The 11,480-nt window shown below is 45.2% G+C and overlaps 2 protein-coding genes across 2 annotated transcripts in view; both read right to left on the bottom strand.

The window, feature by feature from the left end:
* Positions 1-2,193: 2,193 nt before the first annotated feature.
* Positions 2,194-11,480, bottom strand: part of LOC147435784 (Peptidase M1 family protein) — a 46,814-nt gene continuing 37,527 nt past the window's right edge. The window contains exon 32 of the mRNA XM_086488724.1: positions 2,194-2,667. Within this exon, the coding sequence (XP_086344850.1) occupies positions 2,587-2,667 (81 nt within the window). The 3' untranslated portion in view covers positions 2,194-2,586. The remainder of the gene's footprint in view (positions 2,668-11,480) is intronic.
* On the bottom strand, positions 2,674-11,272 carry LOC147435785 (uncharacterized). The gene is made up of 4 exons (XM_086488725.1): positions 7,926-11,272; positions 7,782-7,800; positions 7,639-7,713; positions 2,674-7,549 (listed from the first exon to the last, which is right to left on the bottom strand). The coding sequence occupies exons 1-4, from the start codon at positions 7,979-7,981 to the stop codon at positions 7,106-7,108; spliced, it is 594 nt and encodes a 197-aa protein (XP_086344851.1). The 5' UTR covers positions 7,982-11,272; the 3' UTR covers positions 2,674-7,105.

Below are 11,480 nucleotides of genomic sequence, written 5' to 3'. Positions count from 1 at the left end.
AGTGGTACACTTGTGAGCAGTATTGGATCAAATTCCGGATGCTCATTTGTCACTAGCAAGTGCGATTTTGGCTGGTGAGTTGTCAGCAGGAGAACTGGTCTACAGTCGATTGGAGGCTAGGGAGGAAATTCTGATCGTTGAGTTGGTTGGCAATGATTGGCGAGAGACTGCAACAACTGGTGTGTCGTACATTTGACTGCTCAAAGTTATGGCCAGTAATGGATTGCAAATGGAAGGCTAGGATGCTCAGTCGCCCGACCCAAGACCTTGACGGTCTAGGGTCGGGGCGCTGCAGATCTTGGCCCTCCATCTGTTAGACTTTAATGAGCAAAACATTGCAAACACACCGTTGGATCCTTCACAACTCAACATGCAACACCATTTTGCTGGCTTGGATAGCTAACAAGTCAGCACACAGAATCCCAGTCGTCACAGACTAGCTCTGAGTCTCAACCACATCAGCACATGGAATTTTCAGTAAGAGTTGATAGCGACAGCAAGGCTGTTGTGTAGTTGACACATCAGGCTGCAGAAAATATGGGCATCGCCCCCCTCCCCTGGACCTTGACGGCAACGACCTTTCCTCGTATATGTGCTCCCAAGCCCACTGCTGGACACTGCGATCGCCAACTGGTCGCACACACTACACGCAACGGTCACTGTCCTTTCCCTACCCCTTGCCACCTGACCAAGGACCTTGAAGACATAAGGTTGCACACATGCAAACCACAAGCAAGATACCCCCCCTCTCTCTCTGTCTGTCGTGAAAAAGGGTGTACAATGGTCCTCACTTGCCTTCTCCTTGCCAAGCTGCTTTGCCTACGAAAGGGCGCTCCTTGGCTTCTCTGTTCTCTCACCGCCTACCTTCCTTGTCACAAGCGTGATAGGAGTGGTCTGTCATTGATCCACCCATTTGCATAATAGCTTGCTGAAGCATTAAGTTTAGTATATATTTGACCTTCAGCTTTCTACATTGGGCTCAAAATGACAAGCGTGTTGACAGGCACATTTCATAGAGGCCCTCTTAGAATCAAAACAAGGCAGTTTTACCGAAAGTAGTTTTATTTGCATGTATGCTCCCTGCACTAATCTTGCTACATATTGGGGAGCATGCTGTTGAGTTTAAAAACAAACCTAAAGCATGTTGAGTTTGATTGCATGTGCGCTCTGCAAGGCCTTTTTAGCACTGATCTTGCTACATGTAAAGGAGCATGCTCACACACAATGTTTTGGTGTATGTATGTCAAGTTTTAAAACAAACTTAAAACTCCATCACGTTCCTTCTAGCTTATCTCGAAAATTAGAGTGACATTGTAAATCCTCAAGATTTAAAAAGATTCGAGTAAAAGAACATTTCATAGGTCCTCTTAGAATTAAGCAAGGCAGTTTTACAGAGAGTGATTTCATTGCATGTGTGCTCCATAAGGCCTTTTTAGCACTGATCTTGCTACATATGAAGAAGCATGCTACAATGCAATATTTTGGTGTATGTATGTCGAGTTTTTAAAAAAACCTAAAACTCACATTCCTTCTAGCTTACCTCAAAAATTAGATTGACTTTGTAAATTCTCAAGATTTAGAAAGATTTGAGTATTGAAATTCGATTTTCGGACTCTACTACTAAGTTTCTTCTTTCTAGACCTAGCTATGCCTCCTTTGTTCTCAAAGCATTGTTCTTCAAAACTTCAATCTCAATCGTGCCTTCATTTGCCATAAGCTTTTGCACATACATCTTATTTAATTTGCTCATTTTCACAACTAGCCAGAATATTCAGAGTGAGATAAGAATGACTCAAAAGAATGACAACAACAAACTGAGGCGAATCAAAACCCATTTATGATGTATGGCATAATATCGAAGCACAAAATCGAAGACAATATCTCAACCTGTCATAACTCCCTCAAGAGCTAATGAGGTTCCTTAAGTTTGAGTCATTCTCAACATTCCACTTTCAGACAAAATGTGTACCACTCACTCCCCATAAGGAAAATCTTCAGATAAACGCCAGCTGTACAGCAGGGGAAAAGGTCTTCAATTAATACAGAGAGTTGCCACAACCCTATTGTAGGGGATGACCATAGTCGATGTACAAATGTCCAATTATGCGCTCAAACGGGCCAACGCTTCTTTTAGAAATAACTGTGGCATGATATGCTATGGAGATGAATACCATTTTACAAATACTCCTTGCAAAACTTGAAACTAGACTTAAATCCACTTAAAATCAGAAATACTCCAGACTCATTACAATATTCATTTTGTTTCATATGGAGAAATTGATGGGCGGGTTGTGGTGTAATAACCACCCATTTGCTAGCAAGAATAGTGAGACTTCACCCAAATATATCAAGCCTCACATCACTCTTCTTACATAACCTCTCACACCAAGTGATCAGATCACCTTCAAACCCTGTATCAATCCCCACACTCAACATTTGTCTACATGCCTCCATGATCACGTGGACAATATTTGAAAAGCACCCCATCAAAGATCCCTTACACTTTAACCTACATGAGTTCTTTGCGGTTCTTTTGCTTTTGTACTTGATAAGCGGAAATTGACGAGCTGCTCCCATCACCCAGGTTCATGCTGCCAAACTCTTTGAAGCAATTTCATAAACGTTATCAGAGATCCCATCTGCCTTTGCAATGCGCTCCAATTGTTCCTGCACAGAAACAAAAACAATAATCCCAATGCTTTTTATCAACAAGTAGACAAAAAATGACACAACTGAATCAAGAGCCCTAGAAATACAAGTTAAAGACTCAAGAGGTCAACCCCCGCGCCTTAGCCTGATCAATCAAGCAGTGCAAACTAAACATGTGGTCGATGGTAGAGAAGGCTTGTTTGAAACCAGCCTGTCAAGTGTCTCATAGGCTCTCTCTGTGCATATGAGCACAATTCTACTTCCACCACTGCTCCATAGAGTTTGGCCAATGTGGCCAAATATGATGGTCCACTAGTTGCCCAGTCAAGAGTGTCCTTGGGCTCGTGAGTAGCAACAATGGTGTGCCTAATCAACTATGCTGATCTAGAGCATCCGGAATCGGTGGCTTCTAGGCACCTGATAGAGTCTCTTAACACTCTGTGCAGTCATGCCATCTCTGTGGGTCCTCACGGGAGTGGGTGCATGGGTAGGGCTCCAGTGGTCGGCTCCATGCTACGGCTGAATTGCGGCATGTCACAAGACGGGCACCATGTGCCAATAGAAAAGAACAGACTGAACAAACTTTTAGCACTTCAAGAACAACTGAACTGAGAGAGAGAGAGAGAGAGAGAGAGAGAGAGAGAGAGCACGCAACACAGAGTGGCGGAATTCCACCCCATAGACTATTGGCCCCAAACCTTGGCGCCCCTTTTGGTATTTCTTTATATTGCATCAACACAGTACAAGCCGATACTCCAGTCTCTGCACCTTCTCCAGGAAGCATGCCAGAGAATGAGCCCTAACCTCATATTTAAAGGCCCTTGGCCTATAAAGCAATTACAATGAAAAGCCTTCAAAACTCAAAAGCTTATGGTCCAAAAGCAATGCCAAAAAGCTGCCAGCGCGTTTTGCGGAATTCCGTACAACTGCACGTCAGCAATCAGCGCAAAACGCGGAGCGTCCGTACAATTGCCACATCATCAGTTTTTGTTGCGTGAGTGTGTGTGGGTCCTGCTTTATTTTACTTCCTTTATGTCACTGCGGCCCCATCGCACTGGGTCCCCACAAGTTGGTAGGACTTCTTCTTCTGTTACTTGTTCTTCTTAGGGTTTAGGCCCCTCGGCCAGGATCTGCAAGTTGGCTCCATTCTTCAGGGCTTTGAGACGGCAGTTTGTGACATCCACCCTTCTTGAAAGAAAGTAATCGTCTGCGATTACAGCATATCAGCAAAACAACTCAAGTTACCTCAAAAATTTCCGAGGGACATTCAGTTTGCACTTTTTGTTAAGGAGTTAGCTTCTCCTTTCGGCTCTTTTGATCAAGGAGTTGACTTCTCCTTTCGGCTCTTTTGATCAAGGAGTTGGCTTCTCCTTTCGTCCAAATCAGTACTCTTGATATGCTGAAAGGCTCTTTTGATCAAGGAGTTGGCTTCTCCTTTCGTCCAGATCAGTACTCTTGATATGCTGACATAGTAAAATTAGCCATCACACCCAAACCGCATTGATCTTCCACGGGTGTCTTGATGCACTAAAATTACATACCCATGCAATCTCATCCAGTTAGGAATATTCAATAGTTGGCACATCACGATGCAACACAAATGCTTACATATGCATGTTACAAGACACAACAAACAGCGCCGCTGAGGACTTTCCGGAGACAAACGATCTGCGGTATGAAGCTACTCAACGACTACCTCGTCACTCCCCCCACAAATAACCTAAAAAGGTCCGGGCCGTGAGCTCAGAGGACTGTACAACCAAACGCTCTCAAGGCCGTAATCTGCGCCGCTTGGAGGTTCAAGCATACAACCGAACGCTCCCCAGGTATCGACCTGCGTCGTTCGGAGGTTTTCTAGCATACAATGGAACGCTCCCCAGACAAGGCCTGCGTCGTTCCGAGGTTTTCAAACATAGAATGAAATGCTCCCCACGCATCGGCTTGCATCGTTCCGAGGTTCAAACAATATCAAAACAGTATTTCTCACTTCTCCACCCAAGAGTAAAATCACCAATCATTGAAACCAGTATTTAAAACCAGAGTCAAACAATTCAAATCGAGACCAAGACAGGTTTCAAACAGATAGCATCCATTTCAACAAATTTCAAACAATACTTTCTCAAACAATGTTCAAAAGTATCTAGCTATAAAAAACTAGAGAGGTCATTTAGGGCTTTGTTCGAACAACCAAACTTTGAGGACAACTGGCTAGCCCTTCTGCATCACGGTGATGGTTCGGTTCCGAAGTCCGGACCTGGAGAGTTGCATCATTCTTGTCGTGCCAGGGCATGCCAAAGAGAACGTCGCAATTGCCCAACTTCATAATGTGGAAATCGGATAATCTTGTATAGTCACTAGAAGTGCAGTGCAACAATGAGCGGTACCACTTTCTGAGTTTGCCCCGTGGCTAGCTCAACTTCAATTTCTCCACCCTCTGCAACATAATCAAATTGCATCTGCTTCAAGAATTCTGGATGGATGAAGTTCTCCATAGTTCCAGGGTCAAAGAAAATAAGGGCTTTCAAGTCGTTGACTTTTCCATAAGCTCTGCGTATTTCATTAAAACTCTCGAGGTGTATACCATAAATATCGGGTACTAGAAAATGGCAGGTCTAGCCTCCTTGGTGGAGGTGGCCCCCGGGATCTGTGTGAGGCCGGAGCAGAAGGTTGCATTGAGGACGTCGAGGCTTGCTCAGGACATGTATTGAACGTATGCCCTGTTTGGAAACATTCGAAGCATCAACCTTCTTGTAACAAGGCGTCTCGTTGACGTTGTGTCAGACGAGGCCGTTGAGGTTGGTTTTCACGGGATTCCCGCGAACTTGTTCGTTGTTGCCAAGAGTTCTTGTTAGTGGCGGAGGTTCTTCTGTGGTAAACTCCAACTTTCCTTTCATGAGCTTGTAGCCGACCACGGCATGGTCCATAAGCTCTTGCATGGTAGAGACTTGCTTGGAGAGAGAAATATTCCTGCAATGGTGATGGTAGTCCAATGGTGTAGCGCTCGCACTGGTCCTCCAAGGAAATGAACTTAAAGAAGGACACCGTAAGGTATACGTCGTGAAACCTATAGTCGTCCATGGTTTCGGTGGCAAGCATTTTCAAATTGCCACTCTGCCAAAATCCGGACTTCAAAGATCAAAGTCATGTAACTACGTGCAAAAACTGTCTTGAAAGCTTGCCGAGTCCTTGGAGCATGCGGTTGTGTCACGATTGAACTCCACCGTTGCATAGCATTATCTTTAAGAAATCCGGTGCTCGAGAAATCTTGGATTCTTCTGTATAGTTCCCCATAGCATAGATGTTGTCGAATTGCGGTAGCAACTGCAATGCTTTCTTGCGATTTTTCACCCCGGAAAAAGTGAAAATTTAGAATCTCGTGCCGCCATCCTTGAAATCTTTGGGTTGGTTAGGCGGATATCCCCGGTATGGATAATAAGGGTATCCATATGGGCTCCAACCATTGTAGCCTGGTGGCGGCGGTGGTGGCAATGGCGGTGGCAAAGGCGGTTGCACTAGATCAGGGTCAGATGGCTGCACCATATTCTTGAAGACTCCCCTGATCGAGACAGACGGCTGAGAAGGTTGCCGGTTGGAAGCTCTCGTACTTTCTAATGCCGGAGGAGGAGGTACCCCCTGGGCATCAAAGGGGGTAACATGTAGTTCAAAAATTGTTGAAAACTTTGCAGCATCGGAATATTCTGCTGAGGATGCTGCAAAAGAATGTCGTGAAGCTTGTTGCGCACAAACTACAAATATTCTGCTAAATCCATGAATTCTATGTCTTGGGTTCTTTATGGCTTATGCCCTGTAAGACAGAGCGATGAAGACGGGAGCGCGCCCAATGCGCGATGAAGTAAGGGTGGGAGTGCCTAATAAGTCCGCGGTCAGGACCGAAGATACTTCAAGTAAAAATTCCAATAGCTCTGTCTGCTCTTTTGTAGGACCGGTGTGCTTTCAGAAAAGCACACGCCTGATGCTCCGATACCACTCTCACAAGACGGGCACCACCAAGGTGGAAAGGTACGTAGTGTACGGTACGGTTTAGGTACGTACGGAACGTACTTCCGTACTGAACCAACCTTTAGGTACGCGATAGGTACGTACCATTTGTAAAAAAAGACAATTACACTAAATTTAAGTTCACAGACCTTTCAAAATTCAGCCTCATTAACAATGCAATGCTTAAAATGAACATATTGATCAAAAAACTTAATGACTCAAGATTCAATACTCAATGAGAAAACCAATGACCATAAATCATAAGACCAAATAACAACTACAAAGTTCAAACATCATGTCCATGGCATTAGCCAGACGTGGGCATATACCATACAAACTGAATCAAGATCCAAAACAAAGTACTCTGAAATACTACAATGCCATAATAACAATAAAAGTCTGCTGCAGTCTGTCCTCCAAAGCATGAAGTCACCAGTGTGCACTAAGACGTGCGGCCTCAAAAGTCTGTGTCAGATGCGGAAGATGAATCGTCAGTAGAGAGCAAGCCCCCATCATCAAGGACATTGCCCTCCTCATCAAACTCAGGGTCAGGCTCAGCATATGTCAACTCTGGTACAAGCACCTCTGCACCACAAGCCTCCTCAAGCATATCAGCAATCTCTGCATGGATGAGCCGGACAGCTTCATTCGCTCGCCTGCGAATGGAGCGAATAGGAAGCTTCCCCCTGCGAATACTCTCTCGTCTCACAGTGTCTAGATCTCCTCCCACCGTGCGTAGAGGAAGGCTAAGAGCTCGTGCACGTGATCTAGTCACACGACGATCCACGCTCTCGAGCTCTCTATGCAGCTCTCTGAGAATCTGCTCATGCTCGTCTCTAATCTGTCGGTCCACCTCCTCTGGTCTAGGATCATCTACCATTTTCAGCTCTGTCGCATCAACCTGTTGAAGAGTAAAATAAAGTTAAACTGACTTATTTATGGCATATGCTTGCAGGTTGAGTTTATAGTGGCCAACATCAAGGTAATTACCTGTTTGGGTTGCCCCAAAGAATGGTAACTCCGCACGAGCCTCATGTTGGCTCTGCAATACACCAACTTCTCCAACTGAGAAGTGCTAAGGCGATTTCGAATCTTCGTGTGTATGAGAGAGTAAGCACTCCAATTACGCTCACATGCTCCAGCCGAGCAATCCTGCTCAGTGATCAAGCAAGAGCGCAATCATCAGCAAGAGAGTGACAAGTGTCAAGTAATATAAAGATGAAGTTAGAAGTTTAAAATGATATATACAATGTAATCATGGATGGCAGTTTCCTAACCTAGGAAAGGATACGAAGAGCAATGCGTGAGAGGTTGGGAAGACCAACTCTCCCATACGAGTGTCACCACGTCAAAGGATACTTTGTGGCTTCCTTCCTCAAAGAAACTGCTCTCGTGAAAGAAGCGCCAATGCCATTCATGTAGTTGGTGAATTCCTTGTCTATCCCAAGTTGATCATCCTCTGAAAACATGAGCCCAACATACTCTGATTGTTTTGTGCTAAGCAAGGTATCACTCCATAGCTCTGGTGACCTGTAGAGAGGATGAAGCATGGTAGCCATCGCATGTATGGGACGGCTCATGAAAGTCCAGCGGCTCTCAACACATCCCAATAAATCTGATCGGCTGAAATATCAAAACAACTTGTCAATACAAGTTAACTGTTATAACTTAGACTTGATGGTTAAAATAGACAAGTTACAACCATTAGAACATGAGGAACCCTTACCGATCAATAGTCAACAGATCGCATTTGGAAACGTGGTCTTTCATCTGCATAAACAGATGATAGACTAGTCCCAAGGTCGATCCCTCCATATCCGTCAATCGAAGGAGGACGTAGACTGGCTTGAGTGCCACTCAAAGAGCGTGCACTTCCTGCCAAAAGCTCTCATCAAGGATCCGCCTCTGCAAGTATTTTGTAGATTCATCCTGCGATCTTGACATGCCTTGCCATTTTGGATCCACCACTGTCTGTAGTAGTGGATCTCTAAGTTTGTAGAGCCTCTGTAAAACGCGAGTAGCTATTCGTTTCGTGGCCAAGGAGCTATAAAAGCACCACATGCCCTCACTGAAAGGGGAGTTACCAACGCCAGCAAGAGAAGACTCTGCCGTCAGATAACGCAAGAGATCGCGAGACTACGAAGCACGGAAGTTGCTTTTTCCCGCGCAAGAGCGACAGGTATCTATTGTGGATTCGCAATACGAATTGTTGTCGCGTGTTTGTGTGTGTGTGTTTGCAGGTACTTCGTCGCGAAGGAGAAGCGAGAAGGCTTCGGCCTACGCTTGGGAATTCCAGGAACGGAATTCGGAAATTGTCTGCAGAGTCTCGACTCCGAGTACAGACGGAAAAAGGATTAAGAGCTCGTCTCCCGGATTTCCCTTTACGGGAAGGAACGACCATCGAGTCAAAGATTTAGAACGGAGGGGTTTTCTCTGGTTCTTGTGCTTGTAAAAAAGATTCTCCCTAATAAAGGATTCTCTCTAAGGGGGGGGACCAGCCCATTTTCTGGTCCCAAATACAATGTCGAACTTCTCTCTCAACTCTTTTTCATGTTGTTGATTATTCGTGTGCGCTCCCGTTTGTGACAACACTTCAATAATAACTGAACTGAAAGAGAGACGACACGCGACACGGAGTGGCGGAATTCCACCCGAGAGAGTATTGGCCCCAAACCTTGGGGCCCCTCCGATATTTTCATGTTGTTGATTATTCGTGTGCGCTCCCGTTTGTGACAACACTTCAATAATAACTGAACTGAAAGAGAGACGACACGCGACACAGAGTGGCGGAATTCCACCCGAGAGAGTATTGGCCCCAAACCTTGGGGCCCCTCCGATATTTCTTTATATTGCATCTAACACAATACAAGCCGGTAATCCACACTCCGCACCTTCTGCAAGAAGCATGCCAGAGAATGAGCCCTAACCTCATATTTAAAGGCCCTTGGCCTAAACAACAGTTTTCACGAAAAGCCTTCAAACTCAAAAGCTTCTGGTCCAAAAAGCAATGCCAAAAGCTACCAACGTAATTTACGGAAATCCGTACAACCTGCCATGTCATCATGTCAGTGCAATTTTCGAAAATCTACCACGTCGTCAGTTTTTGTGTGTGCGGAGCCTGCTTTATTTTAATCCTTTATGTCACTTGGGGCCCCATCGGATGGGGTCCTCATAAGTTGGTAGGACTTCTTCTTCTGTTACTTCTTCTTCTTAGGGTTTAGGCCCCTCGGCCGGCATCTGTCAGTTGGCTTCATTCTTTAGGCTTTGACACGTCAGCATTTTGTGACACCCTCGGCCAAGATCTGCAAGTTGGTTCCATTCTTCAGGGCTTTGACACGTCAGTAGTTTGTGACACGGCACATGAGTAGGAGGTCAAACTCTAGCTCGTCGGCCTCCTCAAACTCCCGCTTTTTACGGCTAGCCAGAGTCCTCATCTGTTTGTGAGCCTCTCTCACAGTGCACGTTGTATACAAAGTCTCATGTATAGCATCTATTCAAGAGCATAGTCCCACAGCATGTAGTGCTATCGAGTGAGTATGGTGTCGAAAGCTGTTGAGGGCTAGTGTGTGCAAATGGAAGAGAGTTGGATAGTATGTGTCTCAAGTGGTGTTGAGGGGTGTAACAAGGGACGGGCACCACATGCCAACGAAAAAGAACAGATTAAACAACTTTAAGCACTTCAAATAATGCTGAATTGAAAGAGAGAGAGAGAGAGCACGACACACGAGACGGGGAGTGGCACGATTAGAAGAACTAGGTACTCCTTCAAACTACACACGATTCTTCTGCTTTCTTGTTGAGGCAAAAGTAGATTGACGACCCAAATAACCCGAGAAATCCGTTCCTTTCCGCCGGGCCAATGCAAATCTATTGTGATCTGTGAATTGTTTTGAAGTGGTTATTTGGTGCTGTCGTGGTTGATTCTTGACTTGGAGTGTCCAAGTCTGTTACGGTGGTATCAGAGCACGGCTGATTTCCCTTCTACAGGAAATCCGATCCCCGAAATTCTTTTTTCCGCGGCACCTATGGCTTCAGGCAATGATCAGTCGACTCCCTCTGCATCCTTTGCATCTGGAGATGCGGGCTGGGATCACAACGAAGATTCAGACAGAGAGTATGGCCCGCCTCGGCCTACTCAGGCGGAGCAAAGAGAGATGGAGCGTCGTCGATTGATTGGCGATGCAACAAAGACGATGCTCAATTTTGCCAAGGACCCGAAGATGGCAAAATATGTGACCCATACCTCTTTAGAAGAGGTACAGATGGAGTGGCAGAGAACCACAACCCCACTCCCGAAACCCGCTCTCAAGAAACCTTCTGCCTCCAAGAAAATATACGGAGAAGGAACTGGAGAACGTGGTTGATGCACGGATTGCTCAGCTTTTTGACGCGCAAAAGAAAGCCAAAAAGTACGGCAAAAAGAAGAAGAAAAGCACTGACTTTCCAAGGTTATTTGGGTCGTCAGTCGACATTTGACAAGGCAAAGAAACAGAAGAAGCGTGTTCGATTTGAAGGAGTACCCAGTTCTTCTTCTTCTTCTTTTTCTTCTTCTGACAGTTCTTCTAGCTCTTTAGATTCGAGCGAAGAAGACAGAAAAGGTAAAAAAGCGAAGCAAGAAACAAAGCTTCGGAAAGGCAAGAAACAGAAGAAGCGTGTTCGATTTGAAGGAGTACCCAGTTCTTCTTCTTCTTCTTTTTCTTCTTCTGACAGTTCTTCTAGCTCCTTAGATTCGAGCAAAGAAGACAGAAAAGGTAAAAAAGCGAAGCAAGAAACAAAGCTTCGGAAAGGCAAGAAAAAGGCAAAGAAGGCTACATCTCGCCCAGAGACTGACA

Source organism: Adiantum capillus-veneris, chromosome 18 (assembly GCF_014529385.1).
Source record: "Adiantum capillus-veneris isolate H3 chromosome 18, ASM1452938v2, whole genome shotgun sequence".
NCBI classification, from domain to species: domain Eukaryota; kingdom Viridiplantae; phylum Streptophyta; class Polypodiopsida; order Polypodiales; family Pteridaceae; genus Adiantum; species Adiantum capillus-veneris.
Note: the sequence above shows the minus strand (reverse complement) of the source record. Positions and strands in the feature narration are given on the sequence as shown.

Coding starts and splice junctions, on each gene's coding strand:
- LOC147435785 (XM_086488725.1), bottom strand. CDS start 7,981: ATGGGAGAGTTGGTCTTCCCAACCTCTCACGCATTGCTCTTCGTATCC. Junction 7,550..7,638: donor CTTTGGGGCAACCCAAACAG/GTAATTACCTTG, acceptor ACTCTTCAACAG/GTTGATGCGACAGAGCTGAA.